Source organism: Ylistrum balloti, unplaced genomic scaffold (assembly GCF_031769215.1).
Source record: "Ylistrum balloti isolate Yb309-2 unplaced genomic scaffold, AGI_CSIRO_Ybal_v1 Utg370136, whole genome shotgun sequence".
Lineage (NCBI taxonomy): Eukaryota > Metazoa > Mollusca > Bivalvia > Pectinida > Pectinidae > Ylistrum > Ylistrum balloti.
Window position 1 is genome coordinate 815,831 of NW_026782145.1, and position 23,936 is coordinate 839,766.

The 23,936-nt window shown below is 36.8% G+C and overlaps 1 protein-coding gene across 1 annotated transcript in view; it reads right to left on the bottom strand.

The window, feature by feature from the left end:
- Window positions 1-1,874: 1,874 nt before the first annotated feature.
- Window positions 1,875-23,936, bottom strand: part of LOC132550631 (A-kinase anchor protein 13-like) — a 170,851-nt gene continuing 148,789 nt past the window's right edge. The window contains exons 27-42 of the mRNA XM_060214723.1: window positions 23,543-23,722; window positions 23,200-23,325; window positions 22,796-22,913; window positions 22,315-22,481; window positions 21,572-21,653; window positions 21,231-21,316; window positions 19,356-19,551; window positions 19,073-19,153; window positions 18,790-18,881; window positions 18,348-18,414; window positions 16,579-16,874; window positions 16,185-16,358; window positions 7,843-7,992; window positions 6,685-6,801; window positions 5,502-6,442; window positions 1,875-5,301 (exon numbers count right to left, since the gene is read on the bottom strand). Of these exons, the coding sequence (XP_060070706.1) occupies window positions 5,510-6,442; window positions 6,685-6,801; window positions 7,843-7,992; window positions 16,185-16,358; window positions 16,579-16,874; window positions 18,348-18,414; window positions 18,790-18,881; window positions 19,073-19,153; window positions 19,356-19,551; window positions 21,231-21,316; window positions 21,572-21,653; window positions 22,315-22,481; window positions 22,796-22,913; window positions 23,200-23,325; window positions 23,543-23,722 (2,865 nt within the window). The 3' untranslated portion in view covers window positions 1,875-5,301; window positions 5,502-5,509. The remainder of the gene's footprint in view (window positions 5,302-5,501; window positions 6,443-6,684; window positions 6,802-7,842; window positions 7,993-16,184; window positions 16,359-16,578; window positions 16,875-18,347; window positions 18,415-18,789; window positions 18,882-19,072; window positions 19,154-19,355; window positions 19,552-21,230; window positions 21,317-21,571; window positions 21,654-22,314; window positions 22,482-22,795; window positions 22,914-23,199; window positions 23,326-23,542; window positions 23,723-23,936) is intronic.

Here is a 23,936-nt window from a genome sequence, read left to right on the forward strand (position 1 = left end):
GTGAGAGACTACAATGTATGTAAAGTGTCACTTCTTGTGAGAGACTACAATGTATGTAAAGTGTCACCTCTTGTGAGAGACTACAAGGTCTGTAAAGTGTCACCTCTTGTGAGAGACTACAATGTATGTAAAGTGTCGCCTCTTGTGAGGGACTATAATGTCTGTAAAGTGTCACCTCTTGTGAGAGACTTCAATGTATGTAAAGTGTTACCTCTTGTGAGAGACTACAAGGTCTGTAAAGTGTCACCTCTTGTGAGAGACTACAATGTATGTAAAGTGTCGCCTCTTGTGAGGGACTATAATGTCTGTAAAGTGTCACCTCTTGTGAGAGACTTCAATGTATGTAAAGTGTTACCTCTTGTGAGAGACTACAATGTCTGTAAAGTGTTACCTCTTGTGAGTGACTTCAATGTCTGTAAAGTGTCACCTCTTGTGAGAGACTACAATGTCTGTAAAGTGTTACCTCTTGTTAGAGTCAGTATTGTCTGTAAAGTGTCACCTCTTGTGAGAGACCACAATGTCTGTAAAGTGTCACCTCTTGTGAGAGACTACAATGTCTGTAAAGTGTCACCTCTTGTGAGAGACTACAATGTATGTAAAGTGTCACCTCTTGTTAGAGACTACAAGTGTCACGTCTTGTGAGAGTCAATAACGGCTGTAAAGTGTCACCTCTTGTGAGAGACTACAATGTCTGTAAAGTGTCATTTCTTGTGAGAGACTACAAGTGTCACGTCTTGTGAGAGTCAATAACATTTGTAAAGTGTCACCTTTTGTGAGTGACTACAATGTATGTAAAGTGTCACCTCTTTTGAGATAGTACAATGTATATAAAGTGTCACCTCTTGTGAGGGACTATAACGTCTGTAAAGTGTCACTTCTTGTGAGAGAGTGCAATGTATGTAAAGTGTCAAGTCGTGTGAGAGTCAATAACGTCTATAAAGTGTCATCTTCTGTGAGAGACTACAATGTATGTAAAGTGTTACCTCTTCTGAGAGACTACAATGTCTGTAAAGTGTCACTTCTTGTGAGGGACTATAACGTCTGTAAAGTGTCACCTTTTGTGAGTGACTACAAAGTCTGTAAAGTGTCACCTCTTGTGAGAGACTACAACGTCTGTAAAGTGTCACCTCTTGTGAGAGACTACAATGTATGTAAAGTGTCACTTCTTGTGAGAGACTACAACGTCTGTAAAGTTTCACCTCTTGTGAGTCAATAACGTCTGTAAAGTGTCACTTCTTGTGAGAGACTACAAGTGTCACGTCTTGTGAGAGTCAATAACATTTGTAAAGTGTCACCTTTTGTGAGAGTCTGTAATGTCTGTAAAGTGTCACGTCTTGTGAGAGTCAACAACGTCTGTAAAGTGTCACCTTTTGTGAGAGACTACAATGTATGTAAAGTGTCACCTCTTGTGAGATACTACAATGTCTGTAAAGTGTCACCTCTTGTGAGAGACTATGTCTGGTGAGAAACCACTCTGATCTCAGAAGAGGCCACAGCTAAGCCAAGAAATTGCCTGGTGAGATATCACATTTGATAGATCCTCTTGTGGTAGACCACTTCTTTTCAAGGATCACATCTCTTATTTGCCCACCTATGTTAAGTGAGCACCTGTGATGAGATACATTAGTTAAGAGACTATGTCTGTTAATAGGCTGGTGAGAAACCATATTAAGAGACAATTGACTTTCCTGGTCTCTTAATCAGGTGTGAATGCCATCTTTATTTTAAATGAAATGTTATCAGTATAATGGGGCAATAAGCATCTGAACAGAGTGTGGGTGTGATACTGCATGACCCTTGGTAGTTAGTGTTCCGTAATAACAGTTTTGTCCCACAATATCAACACAGCTTCATAAACAATCTATAACACAGAATTATGTTGTTTTTATCTTTATTAAAAACCTTATTGTATTTTTTTCAATATTTCTTCATTTATCAATAAAAAAGTAAAACATTGACATGACTTGGAAATCCTCCGGCCATATGTGAACATGGCAGCCGTTCATGTAATCAACGACCTCGAAAAAAAGATAAACATCGCACTATGTACAAGGAAAGCATGTCATAATCCTTTCCCTATAACAAATGTTGCATGTTAATATCCGCAACATGACCAAATCACAAACAGTAAAGTATCTGTTTATAGTCGAGAAATAGATTCCAACCATCAATGACTTGGAAACTATACTCATAAAAAAGCCAGGACTGGTAGTTTCCATGGCACCTAAACAAGCTATTTTAATAAATTATACATAACTTACTACAGAAAAAAAAGTCTTTTTGAACAGGTACTTTTATCTTAAAAATTAAATATCGTGATATTTTCTAACTATCAACTTATATCACTCATTAAATACTTACTTTCAAAAACTGTTAATGCTAAAATCCAAATCTATCACATACCTCGCCTGGCGGGTCCCAGGTAACAATTGATACATACCTTAGTCTTAATAATCAACATGCATATTATTATTATTATATATATATATATAATGATATATCATTCATGCATATTCATGTTTGAAATTTACACATCAAAATTTGCTCACCAATCAATAATAGAATTATAAATAGCCTGAAAGTGATTGACAGCTCACATAGCTGTCATTTCTAGTGAGAGGGGCTCTCACTTGTTCAGTTAAAATCCACTGAATCAGTTTCCTATATTATATAAAATTTTAACATAAAATTTCTGACTCTAAAAAATATGTTACGGAATAATGAACAACATTGTTACGATATCTAAGTTTACTGTTGAGAACCAAACTTGTCTAACCTAACATCAACATTAACGGTACCATGTACATATTACGCTCACGGACATGTATTTTGAGTCAAAAAGGTGTCTTACCCAAAAAAATGAAATATTGCTGCAATCAAATAAATTTCCTATAAAAAATTAAACACATAAAAATAAAACCTCTGTTGAATAGGGAATGTGTGATATATATAGGAATAAAGTTTCTCTTTGGAGTAAATCAGCCTGATTATTCCATCCCTAAACACCGCAATGGGCATTCACAGGGGCGAAATGATAAAGGCTTCAAATTCTCCATTTAGTACAGCCGGTCAGGTGTTCAATCCGTGAGTTTGTCACAATCAGGTGTAAAATACATGTGTATGCGCATGTACAAATACGGACCGTAAATATGAACACATATGTACAGCAATATAATGGCAGAGTGTATGACAACACTATTAAACAAAAGTTCTGGTAAGTCAGGACAGGAAAGTCAGTAACTGACAGTTTCTCATGATAGGTAAGTCAGTAGCATACAGACTTCCCAGAGACAGGAAGGTCAGTAGCTAACAGATGTCCCAGAAACAGGAAGGTCAGAAGCTAACAGATGTCCCAGAGACAGGAAGGTCAGTAGCATACAGATGTCCCAGAAACAGGAAGGTCAGAAGTTAACAGACGTCCCAGAGACAAGAATGTCAGAAGCTAACAGATGTCCCTGAGACAGGAAGGTCAGAAGCTAACAGATGTCCCAGAGACAGGAAGGTCAGTAGCATACAGACTTCCCAGAGACAGGAAGGTCAGAAGCTAACAGATGTCCCAGAGACAGGAAGGTCAGAAGCTAACAGATGTCCCAGAGACAGGAAGGTCAGAAGCTAACAGATGTCCCAGAGACAGGAAGGTCGTTAGCCAACAAACTTCCCAAAGAGAGATACATGTAAGTCAGTAGTCAACGGACTCCCCCAGCAACAACAGACTTTCACAAGGAAAACAGCAGATAACTTGTTATATAATATCACTTGATGCATAGAAAAGAGTGAAGGAGAAATTTAACAGTAAAACTATTTCACCTTCATAAACTGAAGAGTTCCAATTCTATACATATGCTATGTGACCTTTTGCTGAGCCTGTGAGCTTGGTAAGTCATCTGAATAAGACTTGGTGAGCTATTTTGACGTGAATTTTATATCATGTGACACTTGAGGACATGTCAACTCCTCCAGATTAATAAATAGGAGAAAGACTTGACATGTTGTGACCTTAGTGCATTAAAATTAGAACAATCACAAAGCATAATTTCTGTGCTAGTGATAGTGCCTTAATGTGAAGGCTACAGGAACACTAAACTGGACTTTCAAAAAATCATCTATATCATTGGAACACATGACTATTAGAACAGTTTTCAAATCATATTTAAATGCTAAAATGTTAACAAGACATATTCCTGTTGACTTATTGCACAAATACATAGTCCATTAAAAACTTGATTGAAGTGATCGGATGCTTCCATCATCCTGCTGGTTGGGATTTAACTGATAGCAAATGATATCTGTCATCTAAATATTTCCTTAAAATGTTGACATTGACCAGAAATCTAAACAATGTTTTTATAATTATATACCAGTAGTTTTATAAGAAACAGATCTATAGTACAAAGTTGAACATTTCTTAGAATTTAATGCAGTATTTTTGAAGTAGATAGGATGACTCGAAAGCTTCCTGATCTTGTGTAGAGAGGAACAGTTGTATTGTAGAGGAACACACAAACTACAGAACAAATACCAGTAAATATATCAAATGAGATCACTTGTTTTTTTGCCAATTTTTGCTAAAAATCAAACAAAATCATAAATATTTCTTTTAAATACATTTAACTGTAATCATATACACTGATCCAGTCTTTTCCGAATAAATACCCAGTATAAACAGCGATCTATTGAACATTATCTTACAAACCAACAACTTAACAGGGTAAACGTAAGACCTATCTCGGATCAAGGCATTAAGGAAATAAACAGAATTGTCATTCAACTTTTCAGTCAACCAATACCCAACGAGTCATGTCCCGCATTCTCTAATTGGGTATTGTCCTTGTATGAAATATCACTAAGTGGGAAATGTCCTTATATGGGTAAGTATGTCAATCATGTTCTTATTATGTCCTACATTCTTGAACGAGTATGTTCACTTTCTGCTAACACTGTTTATAGCTCGTCTGATTTATTGCAGACTAATAAGTGGCAAATTTTGATGAAAATAAAAAAAAATCCATTTGGCTATCATTATTTGCACAAATGTTTGGTCATATACATTTTGGATGTTGCTTCTGGATGTTTCAAAGTTCATTAAGACAGACCATATTCCTTTGATATCTAGTAATCCTGAGTATTGATAGTATCTTCATGACCTTGAACTTTGGAGAACAATTCCTTAGGTCACAGTCTATGAAAGCCCTCTGAGAAGACTCTGCTTTTTCTGGCGAAATGCAGTCCTTCCTAAAAAAGTTTGACACCTTTCTAACCATCTCAGTATTGCTGGAATACTTGATCCTCTAACAAGAAAAACTGAAAAACAAAAAACGTTTCAATTTAAACGATGATATACTAATGATTATATGCACAATTGTCTTGTAAAGTTCTAAATTCTCCATGTATCAACAAAAATACAAATTACATTATAAATGAATTAATGAAATTTTGACATTAACAAACTTTATATATGATTAAGATATGACAAAAAACCTATTTTCAATGTTAAAACTCACCCAAATTTCTAGCAATATATTTCATCATCTGCCTTCTCAGATGACTGGTCTGTCTTTCCCTGAGCTGCCCCTTGGGAAGCCCCTGAATTAACTGCCCCTTGGGGAGCCCCTGAATTTGGGATGTCCACTGAGGCTGACTTGTGTGTATGACTTTTGTCACCAAGCAACAGGCTAGGGACAGATGTCAGACTGGATGATCTGCCCTTGCTAGAGCCAGGCTCTGCTAACTTCATGATGCGGGACAAAGATGACGAAGATGACGGTTGTTTATTTGGCATCATATTCGACCGTGGGTGGTAGGATTTCTGTCCCTGACTAGCACTGTTGTTTTGGGGTCCCACTACACCACTGATACTGTTTATAGAACTGTTACTGCCACTGGCCGCCAGCTTGAAGGGCAGCACTTGCTGTACACTACCACCCTTACCCATTATACTGCTGGAGGACGCCTGTCCACTTAGTCCACTACGTGCTGGAAGCTGCTGCTGCACTTTAATTCCAGACACTTTCTGTTCATTTTTAGCACTTAACAAATGTTCGGGCAGGTTCTTTTTACTAGCACTAGATGACAAACCAGCCCGTGAATCACTACGGCTAGTTGCCATTTCTCGACGGGAAGTTTTCACATTTCCCTGTCGAAGTCTGTCCATGTCATTTTCAATCATCTGACAAAAATCTGCTGAAGCAGACCGTCTATGATTTGCCTGAGCACTGCTCGGCGAATTGTCCCTTTTGGTAACTTGACCAAAGTCTGTGTGAGAGTCATAAGACTCAGAACTACTAAGCTGGGAAACCCCTGGAGCACTAGAATGCCCATCCTTTCTTAGTTGACTTTCCCACAACATAATCTGTGCCTGATAGCGCTCCTTATCTTGTCGAAGATCCTCCTTCTGTGATTGAATCTCTGCTGCAATCTCACGACGTTCCATTTCCAACTTTTCCTGTAATACATGATTTGGATAACTGATCAGAAATGAAATTGGAGAAATAAATATAGGTATCAGTATTTCCACTTAATGATCATAACAATGGTTCGCACATAAATAACAGATAATCACTAATTATTAAAAAAGTGAATTTTTCAAAATGAACAAATTATTTTCACATCTTAAGTATTTAAAATTCAACTTTATTTAAGCACGGATGATTAAATTTCCTGAATTCACAATATCTATATTTTTACCTCCTCTAATTTTATAGCTTGTTTCATCTCTTCAAGGTTCAGGCGCTCTTGTTCGGCGTAGTTTCTCTCACGCTCCTTTGCTCTTTCAAATGCTTGTTTTTCTTTCCTTAACATTTCCTGTAAACAAATTGATTAATTGAACAATATTTTTTGGAACTGTTTTTGTATATGTTTTACATTTTTGTATTCTTTTGACCTATGTTCTATATATAAATGATAGCTATACTGCAAATATGTGACCTATATTGAGTACATATAAAACTATTCTTCTTTGTTCAGCCTACAGACTGTGGCCTATGTTATACATGTATGACCTATATCTGGTATGTCTGGTATATCTAGTATGGTATCTTACATTTGCCCAGTCTACTAACTGTAGCCTGTATAGTACATGTGTGACCTATATCTTTTATCTTTGTGACCTGTATTGTACATGTGTGACCTATATCTGGTATGGTTGTGACCTATATTGTATAGATATCTTACATCTGCCCAGCCTACTAACTGTAGCCTGTATAGTACATGTGTGACCTATATCTTTTATCTTTGTGACCTGTATTGTACATGTGTGACCTATATCTGGTATGGTTGTGACCTATATTGTATAGATATCTTACATCTGCCCAGCCTACTAACTGTAGCCTGTATAGTACATGTGTGACCTATATCTTTTATCTTTGTGACCTGTATTGTACATGTGTGACCTATATCTGGTATGGTTGTGACCTATATTGTATAGATATATTACATCTGCCCAGCCTACTAACTGTAGCCTGTGTAGTACATGTGTGACCTATATCTTTTATCTTTGTGACCTATATCTTGTATCTTTGTGACCTGTTAAGTACATGTGTGACCTATATCTTGTATCTTCGTGACCTGTATTGTACATGTGTGACCTATATCTTGTATCTTTGTGACCTATATCTTGTATCTTTGTGACCTGTTAAGTACATGTGTGACCTATATCTTGTATCTTTGTGACCTGTATTGTACATGTGTGACCTATATCTGGTGACCTGTATTGTACATGTGTGATCTACATCTTGTATCTTTGTGACCTGTATTGTACATGTGTGACCTATATCTTGTATCTTTGTGACCTGTATTGTATAGATATCTTACATCTGTTCAGCCTACAAACAGCTTTGTACTCACCTGGAGATTCCGGAGTTCCTCCAACTGGTTGTACCTGTATCCTCCCTTACGTTCATGGACCTCTGCTGATAGTTTGTTGATACGTTCATTAGCCTCAGCCAGCTGAGCTCGCAGGGTTTCCACGGCTGTTCCTTGTTGGGCTGTCAAATGCTGCAAGGACACAAAATGACCTATATTTATAAACTTTGTTTTGATCGTATTGATTGGGTGGTATCAATAACAAGCTAGACAAACCTGTAAGTCATTATTGTATACCGAGGTAGTGGTTTAATCATGTTTACTAAAGTTACTTCATGCTTCTATGAATGCCATCTGAATTTTCTCCAAGATTTTACTTTTACACAGATTAATGCATTGTCTATCATTCTGATGAGGAAGCTTTTAGGTTTTAGTTTCAAATTTTATTCATACTTTCAATTTAATTAAAAATCAAGAACATGCTAAAAAAACCCCCGAAATTCATGTTATGTAGATATAGAATAATTATTAAATAAATTTGCAATTAATTTGGTTGTTTAATTTCCAGTCTAAACACAATCAATACCAATTGTATCTAGTATGTACCCTGGAACACCTGTGAAGAAATAGAAAAGTGACAGGTAAGATGAGAGCTATATCACACCTTTAACACAATGACCAGCTGTCAGTTGTTCCTACACATTATCCTGGCTCACTGCTACTGAGGTTATACAATAGATAGGTGGTGTAAGTAGAGAGTAATGAAAGGTTAATTTTCAGCCCAGACACAGATGGCATCCTGTACACATGTATCAACCATGGCTGATACCCATACTTAAGGTGGCCTGACATTAGGTTACATTTAAAAGTATCAACATTAGAAAAAAAAAGCTGACATGACAAATGGCTTTGACAGACCAATGTTTGTGTTGTACTTTCTAGAAGTAACAACACGGAAATGTTGGAGAGTTGGTATTGGTACCAGTGTATATGACACTGTTCATAGTGTCACAATGACAAAGCTTACTTTCAGGTGTGCAGCAGATACGACATTGTTCAGTGTCACAATGATATACATTATCAATCTTTATTAAAGGTTTAAAAGGTAAACAACATTCTTAACATTTTCTGTTTAAATATATTCAGATATTTAATTGAACATTCTGACATTAAGCAGTGTAATTGAAATATTTTTGTACTGTATGTATAGAGCCAGCATTATAGATCTACCTGGCACCATCAGAGTGTTACCTGAAATACCGAATAAATAAGGAAAATAATCTGGATTAATTTGTCTGGAACTTCCATCACTAAGGGTACAGGTCAATGGTAGTATGACAATGTGTTCGAAATTTCAATAACTGAAATAAGTATCACCATCAATAACCAAATCCTCTCAATACAGACGCCAAATAATAAAGAAATTCCATCACTTCATCAGCAAAATGATGAAATGACAAAGCAAAAAGTTCTAAGCTTTTAGTAAGGTGAATTGATCAGTTCACAGAAAAGTCCATATTTATCTTACTATACTTTATCATCTAGTAAAGTTCTTTTTTCATCAAAGCACCTGAACTTTTTTAAAAGTGCACAATGAAGGCCTGTGTTTTCACAGACATTCCTAGCTCAGCCGAATCCAGGTTACCAAGTCTACACTGAATACATCATACCAAACACAGAAATGCAAAACCTAACAATACAATAGTCATCTCTGATGTTGTACTGGCCACGTATGATGGACAAGTCCAGTGGCATAAAAAAAAGTCTACAGTTACACAAATCTACAATTACACAAAGTTAACACCTGTGTATAGAAGTGCCCTGCAAAAACAGTCAAAAATATCACTATTACCACTTCAATCCACATTCCTTTTCGCTGTTTTTTACAATCTTCTCCTTGATTACTGCAAAAATTTAATTTCATATGCCTTAATGAAATTTTAAAAATGTGTTTTGAAATATTTCACTGGTCAGAACTGAAGAGGCAACTTACATACTTACTTTGTCGTCGACAAAAATTTTGTTTTTTCACAAACTTACATATATCATTAACTACCTTTGATTTTTCATTTTAAATGTAGTAAGAGATACAACTTAAGTATTTTCTCAGCAAGAAACCTGATCTGGAGCAGACAGTGGTTCTAAGTTTTGTAGCGAGAGATCACATCACTAAGTGGGTTATTGTGATCTGTTTGGGAAAGCGTTATGTGACACAGCCAACTATATTTAGGTAGGATATTGCTACATTTCCTCATTAAGGGTCCTTGTCTCTCCTACGTGTATAGTCTATTCACATTAGTCTACTATTATTATTTATTTTCTCTTTCAATTGGTAATTAATTGTGTCATATTCATGGACATTATTGTTCCATATATGTCCTACACAGGGAGGGTATACCCTTGTTGACCTACACAGGGAGGGTATACCCTTGTTGTCCTACACAGGGAGGGTATACCCTTGTTGTCCTACACAGGGAGGGTATACCCTTGTTGACCTACACAGGGAGGGTATACCCTTGTCCTACACAGGGAGGGTATACCCTTGTTGTCCTACACAGGGAGGGTATACCCATGTTGACCTACACAGGGAGGGTAAACCCTTGTTGTCCTACACAGGGAGGGTATACCCCTGTTGTCCTACACAGGTAAGGTAAACCCTTGTTGTCCTACACAGGGAGGGTATACCCCTGTTGTCCTACACAGGTAAGGTAAACCCTTGTTGTCCTACACAGGGAGGGTATACCCCTGTTGTCCTACACAGGGAGGGTATACCCTTGTTGACCTACACAGGGAGGGTATACCCCTGTTGTCCTACACAGGGAGGGTATACCCTTGTTGTCCTACACAGGGAGGGTATACCCTTGTTGACCTACACAGGGAGGGTATACCCCTGTTGTCCTACACAGGGAGGGTATACCCTTGTTGACCTACACAGGGAGGGTATACCCTTGTTGACCTACACAGGGAGGGTATACCCCTGTTGTCCTACACAGGGAGGGTATACCCTTGTTGACCTACACAGGGAGGGTATACCCCTGTTGTCCTACACAGGTAAGGTAAACCCTTGTTGACCTACACAGGGAGGGTAAACCCTTGTTGTCCTACACAGGGAGGGTATACCCGTGTTGTCCTACACAGGTAAGGTAAACCCTTGTTGTCCTACACAGGGAGGGTATACCCCTGTTGTCCTACACAGGTAAGGTAAACCCTTGTTGTCCTACACAGGGAGGGTATACCCCTGTTGTCCTACACAGGTAAGGTAAACCCTTGTTGTCCTACACAGGGAGGGTATACCCTTGTTGTCCTACACAGGGAGGGTATACCCCTGTTGTCCTACACAGGGAGGGTATACCCTTGTCCTACACAGGGAGGGTAAACCCTTGTTGTCCTACACAGGGAGGGTATACCCTTGTCCTACACAGGGAGGGTAAACCCTTGTTGTCCTACACAGGGAGGGTATACCCCTGTTGTCCTACACAGGTAAGGTAAACCCTTGTTGTCCTACACAGGGAGGGTATACCCCTGTTGTCCTACACAGGTAAGGTAAACCCTTGTTGTCCTACACAGGGAGGGTATACCCCTGTTGTCCTACACAGGTAAGGTAAACCCTTGTTGTCCTACACAACAGAGCTGTTTCAATGAAAAAATCTTTCATGAACATGTTTTTGTGATCATTTTATAGACGCAATTTTAAGAACTTTCTTCAAAATATTGTAGGTACAGTGTAAATAATACCTGTTTCAGGAAGTATAGAAAAGGGACTGTGCTATGATTGATGTTGACTTACAGGGCAGGAGTTACAACTTACACCCAGATTCAATAGCAGTTTCCTAACAGAAGAAGAAAAGTTAATTTTCATAATTCCACCAAATTATGAATGGAGACAATCCTATGAGTGGGCTAGGGAAGAAATAAAAGTTGTCGGTAAGGGTAGAAATAAAAGTTGTGCACATTGTTATACATATATTATATTTCAGTCATAATAGAAGTCGTTTCCACTAATGTATTTTGTTTTCTTTCATGAGTAAATTCATTTGACTTTTCTCTATGAAGGTGTTTGTGTTACACTATACATGTAATGGATTTTATGTGAAAGGATAATGAAAGTTATATCTAACTGTACTTGTTAAGGTTAGGTCCTGTTTGATACATGTCCTGGACAAGTTCTGTCTCACTATGTGACAAATGCATTGTCAAAATTCACTTAATGGATAGTTAACAGTCATTTGGTGCATAGCCAGAAACAAAACTAAAAAACAAATCCTATCAATTTCTAGAGGTCATTTCTTTGAAATAAGGTTGGTCAAACTCTAGTTTGGTGCTAGAATCACACAGAGAAATTAAATATTCTCACGCCTTGAGAGAATGCTTGTGTGTCTTTGAGTGCAAAAAGCTGACAATATTGTGTAATGACTTAACACCAAATAACAGTGTCAAGTATCCCATGGGATTTTGGTCTCAATTTAGATTTATATCAAGCTGGTTAAACAACAGATATGTTTAATATTATCTTAATTACTTTAATTACTCTCAACAACAACAGGAAACATCTCTCTGCCATTTCATCACTTTTTTTCTCCTTGCTTTATTGATCTCTTTTAAACAAGGCCATTTTGTTTTTTTACAGAAACATCTTTGAGAAGCCTCAGCCTGACACCACCAAAGCAGGTTGGGAAATCCTTCTCCAGTGACTAGGGAGGAGATAAAACATTACTGCTGGGCAGACCCAAGTTCTGATCTATCAAAGCCTTGAACTTTGAACCAGGGACAACAGTAGTACCCTAAAGCTTTAGTGTGATTCATCTTCTCATGTAGTCTTATCTTCTTCCCTGCTTCCAAACATAACAGTAATGCTCTTTATAAGGGTTACACCTTACAAGGGGTGTTATCAGCTGTCACAGACATGGCCCCCTTAACCAGGGGTTACACATTACAGGGTGTGGCTAAATACTATATTCAATTAATTGAGTTTATTTGGTTATTATCTGGCAAATAATGTGACAATATCAGCATTTTTTGCCATTTCACGAGCAGCAATCAAGCAACATTTTGTTGTATTACTGTCAATTATAGTTATAATTGATTGAAACATCTGACATCCTCATCTTATTCACAGCTAACCCACGACTCATAAACGACATGCCATGGAAATTTCAACCATGAGAATGCAGAAATTCTAATCCATGACAGACGACTCCATGGAGTCAAATAAACTAACTCAGATATTTGTATATTGATAGATTTATTGAAATTCAAATTCATCTGACGCTCCATTTGTAAATGTCAGACTGACACACACTGAACAGAAGTATTAACTGAAGGAATGCGATGAAACATGGTCTGTGCTTTTGTTGGTAAATCTCTGCTATCTTGTGTGTTAAGTGATGATTGAGCCAAATGTGTGTGTGTGAGGTCACAATGACACAAATTAATGTCTGATGACGCACAGTATGACCAATCAAATGTCCTATAAACCTTACAAGACTGTCCTGACATACACTACTGCAGGGTGTCTGAACCCTTAACAATTACTTTATCCTTAGATGTTAGTGAAGAACTGACCATTATGTTCGAGGACTTCATGCTTCTCCAGTGAAATGTGACCAGGATTTACTTACAATGATGGCAACTACCTGTACACATGTCCTCATGAGGCAAGTGAGAGAGAGGAGGAGGAGGAGGAGGAGGGGGTTGACAGTCTAGAGAGGCTATCACCTAGGCTTTCATACATGTTTTGTTTTTTATAAACGACATGTATTATAAATTATTTTCAGTCGGTAAGATCATGTGTCTGACTTTTTATTTAGAATAAAAGTTAAAAGTCAGAAAATAAAAATGAGAAGTGATTCATATAAAAAAATTGGGTAATCAAAAACAGAAAAGAACTGTTGACTAAACCTGACCTGTCTAATGCATTTTAAAGCCATTTTGTGAGACAGATATTTATCAGGTAAAGCAGTAAGCCTATGTGTAATGAACAGGCAGTTTGATGTGTTTAGTGCTCCCTATAGAAGGTACTTATATAAGCTGGCAAAATGCTGGAACAAATCATGCATATCATCAATTTATTAAAATGACTTATCAGAAGAAAAACAAACCAGACAATCTTACAAACAAAACTTTCCAGAGGTAGATTCATGCCCACTATTGTTTGATCTTTACTTGGCCTTTAAAATCTTGATCTTTTCCCTTCTTTCCTTTATTTTTGCTCTTTATTTTATGAAAATTCCTCATGAGAAATAGTAATAATAATCTTTAACTGTCAAATCAAAGATAGTTAAATATGGCCATTTTGTTTTTTCTGATCAGTCCCAAAATCCATCTAGGAGTTCTCTGGAAAAAATGACAACAAATTACAACAGCTGAAAACCAAGATGGCCACCTGTCAGGATTCTTGTATTTTCCTTCAGTCTAAAAACATATCATGCAACAAGGGATCAAGGTGAACCTATATACAAAATCTGAGAATGATTAATGAAATACTTCTCCAGAAATAGCAAACTATTACTTTCAAAATCGAAAATGGTCATCTGTTGGCAATGTTACTGATCAATCCCAAAATCAAACAAGGTACCATTAGGGCCCAAGGTGAGCATATAAATGAAATTTGAGATGGGTCATAGAGTACTTCTCAGATAACACAGTGATAACAAAATCTCACCTGGCTTTGCTTGGTGGAAATTGTTTCATCAAAACTAAAGGAAAAGGAATTCTAAATACCTAACCACATAACACACACATCTATATTATCCCATTTTGCCCAAGCCCTCTGTCTCTAGGGGGTCAGCCAAACCATTCATGCCTCAGACCAATTTGAGATAGGGGTTGAGGTCCACTGTTTATACAAAATGAATTCCCTTCACCCAGGAAAGATTCAGACTAAATTTGGGCAAAATTCAATCATTTAGGAGTATAACCAAAGTATTTGCCCTATTTCCCTTATTGGATCCAGTTCATCCTGCCACAGAGGACAAAGACTCATCGTTTATAAAAATTGATTCCTCTTCACTAAAGAATGCAGCAGACCAAATAGATACCGATAGATCAACGAACACAACTATTAAGGCATAATCTCACCAGTCCTTCAGACCAGGTGGGTGAAAATATGCCAACACAGAAGTCTGATTCATCACTGACCTTTTACACAGAAGTCTGATTCATCACTGACCTTTTACACAGAAGTCTGATTCATCACTGACCTTTTACACAGAAGTCTGATTCATCACTGACCTTTTACACAGAAGTCTGATTCATCACTGACCTTTTACACAGAAGTCTGATTCATCACTGACCTCTTACACAGAAGTCTGATTCATCACTGACCTCTTACACAGAAGTCTGATTCATCACTGACCTTTTACACAGAAGTCTGATTCATCACTGACCTCTTACACAGAAGTCTGATTCATCACTGACCTTTTACACAGAAGTCTGATTCATCACTGACCTCTTACACAGAAGTCTGATTCATCACTGACCTCTTACACAGAAGTCTGATTTCTGACCTCTTACACAGAAGTCTGATTCATCACTGACCTTTTACACAGAAGTCTGATTCATCACTGACCTTTTACACAGAAGTCTGATTCATCACTGACCTCTTACACAGAAGTCTGATTCATCACTGACCTTTTACACAGAAGTCTGATTCATCACTGACCTTTTACACAGAAGTCTGATTCATCACTGACCTTTTACACAGAAGTCTGATTCATCACTGACCTTTTACACAGAAGTCTGATTCATCACTGACCTTTTACACAGAAGTCTGATTCATCACTGACCTTTTACACAGAAGTCTGATTCATCACTGACCTTTTACATCTTATTTATGACTGACTTTTAACACAGAAATATAGTTCCAAAGTTCAGTGGGTATGATAACGATTGAATGAATTTTCATAAATAAAACTTGTTCATTACAACACCTAAAATCACTTATACCAAGTTTTTATATTGGTAAACATACTATTCAAGTAAACGTTATTTTGTTGTATTAATACACACTCTTAAATAAAGCTGTTTTCCATTACTGCCGAATGCAGCAAAAATATATGTGGTAGGTGTATTCTGACAACATCAGCACTAGTTGCAGGATAAGTAATATATGTTTGCACTGAACTTTGCAATACGACATTGGTATCAGTTTGAAGATAAAGACCTTTTAATCTATCTGCAATATGCATGAGAAAATAACGATTTCTTTCCACAATTATCATTTGAATGCTAACCCAGGCGCAGGTCACTTGTTTCCCTCTCTCTTTATAGTGCCTGGGTCCAGACATTTATTGACTCTAGACAGATACAAAAAAAGTTGATAGAATTTCAAAACAATTTGGACTATATAAGGAGATGGAATATATCTATCAATAAATAAGACATACCACGATGCTGTGAAGTGAACGGGCCAGCTGGGTGATGGATGCCAGGTGATTTTCTCCGTGGATTATATTGGATTGTGTGGAGGACCCGGAGATATCGCCCAGAGATCCAGCCTCACTGTGACTGTAATGATCATACTGTCGTGTGCTGTCCAGAGAATCATCTGCTTCGGCAGTCTGAAAGATACAGAGAATCATGTAACATTTAGTGAATCAAACTTTGTATGAAAAAAGATGCAAGGGCAATAACTCGTCACAAAATAAATATATATCATTAATCAACTCTAGCATTCCTACACCATCTTAATTAAAAACAACACGATCTATTAATCACAAGAAACTTTTTCCATGATTTTATTACATGCTCTTTATTGGTTACCATGGTACCAGAGCTTACCTTTTCATATGTTGAGGATTCTGTAACTGGACATATTTCTGAGTCGCTGTCAACATTTTGAGGACTTCCACTACGACCTTCTAAATCCTGGAGTTCAGCCAGATATTTCTTCTTTGGAACACATGCTTTAGGTACATCAAATGAGCTGTCGAAGCCAGCAAATGTCTCAGCCCTCTTTGGTAGGGGTGTCAGCGAAAAGCCAGAACTCACATGTTCACCAACACTACTCACATGTCGACTCAAGTGAGACCCAGATCCCTGTAGCATGGTGGTGAGCCGTGATGCTGTGGCTGACACTACAATTACAAATAATTTTATCATTATTTGTCTTGTTAGGATAAATATTGGGTATTACTTACAAATTCATCAACCCAGGGATAATGTTCCAGCAAAGTATAACTTGATATAAACAAACATTAGTGACCCAGGGATTAAAATTCTTAACCCATTCTACTACTGCAAAAGGGTAATATTCAAATGTGATCAAATTCCTTATCAATAAAATATACTGAAAACATGAGGAAATTTCCCCAAAAACAGCTGGTTCGTATACAGTTGAAACTCATCTTGAAATCCCTTAAGTCTAAATTCCATTTGAGTAGAAACAATTTTCAAATCCCAATTTTTTTCCACCTATATATACGAAGTCAAAATTTCAGTTGAGTCAAAGCGATTTTTCAGTCCCTTGAATTGTAAAACAAAGGAAAAGTAATTCAGAGTAATAAGTTCATCGTTCACACAACACTTGGTCACTGGCGATTAATTACCAGTGTAATTATCCAATTAAAGGTTGGCTTCTTAATTAGTGTCACCATCCTATAGCAGTGACTTACCTGTACCTTATAAAGGTAGCGGCTTTACACAAAACATGAAAACATTTAGCTTGGTTGCATGCAACTTAAGGAACAATGAAAACAAAACCTTCAAACCAGTACAAAAGATTTGCTGAAATCTGATCCCCACAATTCTGACAGAAAAGAATTTTGAGCTTGTTTACTAAAGGACTGTGATCTGGCACTTATTCAGATTTAGTGTTTGGACAATGAAGTTGCTTAAAGTATTTTTCATTGATATCGTCTATATCTGCATGATTCGTTAAGTCTAGTGCTTGTAGAATGTTTTCTGTAACAGGTAAAACCTTTTTAGTGCCACATTTTTCATATGTTTATTTATTTCATAATAAAGTCATATTGAATTGATCTGTAGCTTCATACATCGTTTCTTGTAGAGTATCAAAAGCAATTTTAATTTTGATTTATTGTCATTGCGTAAAATATATATGATGTATATGTGCTTGGTCAGTAAGGGTATTGTACACGTGTGTGGGATGGAATGACATGAGTACAAATGTATTTGATGGGAGTTGTTATAACATATTTAGTTGTTTGGAGAAATAAACAATAAAAGAAGAAAGTAAAAATAAATCTATTCGATTGTTTACTGCCATTTCAAATAACAGATTAAACTAATCTGTTTGTGTGTCATCGTTGCCCTACTTCATTCAACTGTAATCTACGTCAGGAAAATGACATCTTCAACCTTATCTATACACTTTGTTTGAGCTGAAATTCGGATCAGTCAAATTAATTTCTATGGCCCATTGAATTTCGTGATAATGAGTTTTGACTGTCTTAACTTCCTAATTATTTCCCCAAAATTTTATATCAACCATGACAATGAATTAACATTAAATTTATAAAATATTTCCACAGGTAAGTAAAAGTTATGCCCCTTCCCTGTTTAAATGCTTGAAGAGTTATTCCCCTTACCTTCCTGTATGGCTGTCTGAAGAGCATCCATGTGTTCTGTGCTATCCTCTGCTGATGGTGTGGCCTTCTGTACAGAAAAGGACACATATTATTTTATACGTCAATATATATTGAATTACTTAAAACATCATCTGCCTAAATCAATGTGACATCGGTTTAAAAATCTAGAGAGCCATTTAAAAATCAGCTTTCAATGGTTAGAACATGACTGAGTTCCTTGCAACATTCCTTCACAATGTCCCCTTAAATGTTTGATATGATCAACCCTGAATCTAAAACAGTATCTCATTAAAATGTCTGATGATGCAACTAATGCAACAAAAGTTACCTTGTCTATGAGGCTACCAATGTGGGAGCTGTACTGACCTTGTCTGTGAGGACACTATTGCGGGACCAGTACTTAAGTTTTCAGTGAGGCAACTAATGTGGGACCAGTATTTACCTTCCAGCTGTACATCTCTAACAGTTCCATCATCAGTTTGTTCTTGTCATCACAACAAATCTTGATCTCTCTGTCCTTGTGATGTAGTTGTTCTGTAAAATGATAATCATGTTAATGGTACTGTGTGTGTGTTAAGTGAACTTTGATTTAATACCTAAGTGGAAATGAAATGAAATATTGTTAGCAGAAATTTAACTTCCTTAATATTTCATTTGGAAAAATATAATTATTTACAAAGAAATGCCATGCTTATCTCAATTTGATTAAATCTAATTTATCATACCTATGATGTCCTTGACCTTGGCCGCCCTCGCTTCCATTAATCGTTTCTGTTCTTCATCCTCTTCATTGGGAATCTCTTCCACTAAAATAGAAGAATCAAAATGCGATTAAAAATCAAAGGTGCAATGAAAGAAAGATGAAAATTTTGTTGCTGTGCATACACATACATATCCTGCATAAAGCCCAGGTGGGCAACTAGAAATTTGTGACTTGGGTATGGACTTATTAAAGGACTGTGAGACTGTTTAATGTTAAGTATCTATACTACTAGAAATGTTACTGACCTTCCTCAGGAGGACAGCCGTCGGTGGCCTGTCTCAGCACCTCTATCCAGTTTCGTCGGTAATTGTTGTTGGCACAGATAATCTCGTACATCTCTGGGTTCTGTTTGTTCTGGCTGATGAGGTAAATTCCCCGGCTATCAGCCCGAGTGTCCCCCTTCTCCCTGACCAGCAGTTGGAAGAGAGGAATCACGCTGGACTGTAATATACAGTAAAATATGTTACAGAAACAGTTAGTGTCTTTAGTCTCCCTAGTCAAGGTCAAGCAATCACACATCTGTCCATGTGTCAAGTCATAGCTTTGTAATATCTAGTAAATCAACAGATATTCAGGTAAATAACTATAGTAATCAACATTTTAATCTGTATTATATAATGAAACCCAATGAAAACACAACATCAGAAATTTTTGAAAAATTCAAAATTTCATTTGAAACTTATGTCATCAATTCTCAATACTGACTTCTTAAAATTGTAAAGGATTGTATATGGAAGGGGAGATACATAAGGAAGAAGGATATACCCCAATTTTGTTTTCTCAATGTCAGTAGCGAATGTATGTCCACTACTTGCTGTCACACATACAATATGTACGCTACAACTTCTGGCATTGACCACACTAGGCATTAAATCAGTATAGACTGAATGTCTCCATTCCTCCAGAAATGCCTTACGAGTTGGTGCCTATCTTTGATTAATGCCAAGGTTTGTCCTTATTAATCCAATAGGTGTTTAATGGGAATCAGGTCTGGAGAAAAGACAGGCCAAGGAAGCGTCAGATTGTTTTGCTGATAGAGAAAGTCACTGGTCAATCTAGCAGAGTGTGCATGAGCATTACCCAGCTGTAGAATGTCATTAATGTGGTGTGTGGTGAAAATGGTATAACAGTTGGTTTTGAGATCTTGTTGGTGTAGCGTTGGGCTGTTAGATTACCACTGACAGTCACTAACAAGGTTTGTAATGGAAAGAAATTGATCTTCCTCCTACTCGTAGATACAGCAAAATGTTCAACACTGAGTCTTCAAACTCTGCTGCCAATATCGAGCGAGTGAAATCATGATTCATTGTTGAATATCACAGGCTTCCATTCATTGCCAAATTTACCATTTCAGACATTGCCTTGTCCACACAAATTGGTTTTGACATTGATGCTGTAACAAGATGGTACCACGAAATGGCCTGTGAGCTTTTTTACTCACTTGCACACAGAAACTTGTTTTCCCCAAATTCTAATGGTTGTCTTAAAGTTTCTGTTGTCATTAGAAACTAATCACAGAGATGTTGATGACATGTAGTGGTCAACCTTGACGGGTCTATCACTTAAAGTGCCAGTCTGGAGATAACATTGGTTTATTCGGCAGATAGTAGAAGGTGAACAACTCATTCTATGTATAATTTCACAAGCCCATCAGCTAGCATACCCTTTACCTCATGTCTTTGGTTAACAGAAAGCCTTTGTATTTTCTTTGCAAACACATATTTTTTTACAGGGATTGCAAGGGTGTAGTATGTAAGCTGTTTGTACATTGACACGAAAAGCAATAGCCAATGTGCTATTTTACGACAACCAGAAATGACATCAATATACCTAGAGAGATATACAAAACATTGACTCAGGGAAACTTACATGACATTGACTCAGGGAGACTAACATGACATTGACTCAGGGAGACTAACATGACATTGACTCCGGGAGAATTATACGACATTGTCTCGGGGGAGACTCATGTGATATGGTCTTGGAGAGAATTATACGACATTGTCTCGGGGGAGACTCACATGATATGGTCTCGGAGAGAATTATACGACATTGTCTCGGGGGAGACTCACATGATATGGTCTTGGGGAGAATTATATGACATTGACTCTAGGACTTACCTTACTGTCCTGGGAAAAAAAGTTGTATTTGCCATTAGTCTCCTGCATGAAGAAAATTAGGTCTGTGAGGACCACCAAAATGGCATCTGAAATAATAAAATATTTTTATTTATAAAATAAATTACCTTATATCTACAGAATGATCCCTGAGAATTCATTTCTAAAGAGAGAGATGAAACAAAGCATAATGGTTTTTCCACTTTTTGAAAGGTGTATCTGAAAAATGTGTTTAAATGTTATGAATTGGAAATTGAAAGCTGATTGAATGATGATGTTTAAGCAAGACTGACTGGATGTCTGATCCCGAGTGACCATAAAGATTAGATATCTGATGCACTTACCTGTTACTTTACCACGAGCATTCTTCAGTTGGACTGACCCTTCATGTAAAAGGCACCTTTCATTGGCTATAATATCTGACCTCTGTCAACAGAATAATATTATCATTAAACCATGATGTTAAGACACCTCTCATTGGCTATAATATCTTACCTCTGTCAACATACTATTATTATTAAAACATGATGTAAAGACACCTTCTGTTGACTATAATACCTGACTATCTCAGCCTCTTTAGTTTACATGACTTTGAGGAAGCAAAAATAAAATAGTTTTTGGGAAAAGTATATAACTGACAATAATAACATTTCATGATAATTTTCACTGTCAGTGGAAAGAGTTCAGATGGAGAATATTTATATATAAGTAAATTTCACTACGTAAAATAATATAATAATTATTATGCAATATTCAATGTATTTTCTGTGTTTTATCACCATGTAAACAGTAAGGTAACTAGGACAACAATCCTACAGACTATGCTATCACTGCCCCAAGTAACTTACAACGCAATTTTTATTTCTTCAACATCTTAAAGTAATACAGATACAAGGAATACATTTTACTCCCCAACTCCCCGAAAGCTAAATACAAACTTTTAAGATTTTCGAGCAGAAGTCATCCTTAATAAATAAATCAACTTGATTCATTTTATAAAAAATTGCGAAACAAGTTTTTCCTACTTATGTAAATCGCCATTGTTGTCCTGGATGGAAGCTAGCTAGACCTTTAATGACCAACTTACCTTGAACTTCTTGCCTTTGTATATGGCTACAGCTCTCTGGTCCATCTTTGTGTGAATTTCCTCGAGACGTTGTTGTAATTCATACCGGTTAACTTGCTCATCTATACTATGCAGGAGATCTCTACTTAAATTTAAAGCCTTTATTAAGTTTTCTCTGTCCTTTTTATCTGTAAAATAACAAAAGTAAATGATCTAACAATCAATTTAGTAAATCACACTATAAACTGTCCATGAGAACTAATCGATATAAATGTTGGTTAAACCTTGGCCAGTGTAAGAATGTGTGTAGAACATGGAGTCACTTATGACCTCTACAAGAGGGACATTTAAGAATGGCCTCTATATGAGGGACTTACCTTTGGTAATTTATTTCATGGCCTCTCAGAGAGGGACTTACCTTTGGTAATTTATCGTATGGCCTCTCAGAGAGGAATCTATTTTTTCTGTTTTGTAATGTATGGCCTCTGTGGTAGGGACTTACCTTTGGTACTTTTAAGAATGGCCTCTATCAGTGTGAGATATTTGGAAGGTCTCTGTGTCACAGCCAAAAGGAAGTCAGGTATTTCTCTTTTATTACATAATGTATGATTATTGCACTTCTGTAAAAAAAATATCATTATCGTTTTATTATATCATACTATGTATAGAGTTATTGTGATGAAAAATATCAAGCATTCATTCTGATGAAAATACTACTAGGTCATCACATTCTCAATGACCATATTCATAGTCCTTATATCTTGGTCAAACAGTCAAAAACACTTAATAAAAGAAATACCATTGATTATTTGAAATTTGAATCAGATCATTAATATTTCAGTTATGTGTAACTTTTACAAAAAACATCTAGTTTTGTGTGCATTCATGAGCAAACCTTTGATTTACCTTCATATAACTTTGAAATTTCCGATCCTTCGTTAGCAGATCTTTATAATATAGATTAGAGCTCTTCTGTCGACAGCAAAACCCTCCATAGGCTGCCTTCATCTGCTCAGCAGATTCTCCATCAAACTGAAAATAGAAGAAAACAAGGGTTGTATAGTATCTAAAGTTACCTCCCTTCCACCATTAGCTAAACCAAAACATGTATACTATCACCAGTTATCTCCCTTCTACCATTAGATGTAAACATAGCCATTTACTATCACATCAGCTCTCCCTTCCACCATTTGCTTTCTGAATCTTGATTTTGGGGTACTGGACCTTACAAGTGATTATGATGTTGTACCTGATTGACGATAGTCTCTCCGATCTGGTCCACACTGTGGTCAGGTCGGAGATTTTGGAGGTCCTGCAGGCTGTGAAGGAATGTCATGTGAATTTCTATGAGATCATCAAGGTTGGGAAAGAGACGATCCACGACTTCCTGTGGCATATGAAGCTCGTCCAGGATTGTGTGACTGTAGACCTGTGGAAAATCAAAAATTTTGTCAATATACCTGGTTATAATCATCAACTGCTGTGAACTTTCAGGAGATTTAACCAAATGGCAATAAAACAACAGCAGTGAAACTGAGATTTAGACATTAAAAGGGGGCTATTATACCAAGCTAAGTACTGACACACAGTAAAACCTTTAGTGACCTGACACACAGTATATTGTCAGTTACCAGACACATTAA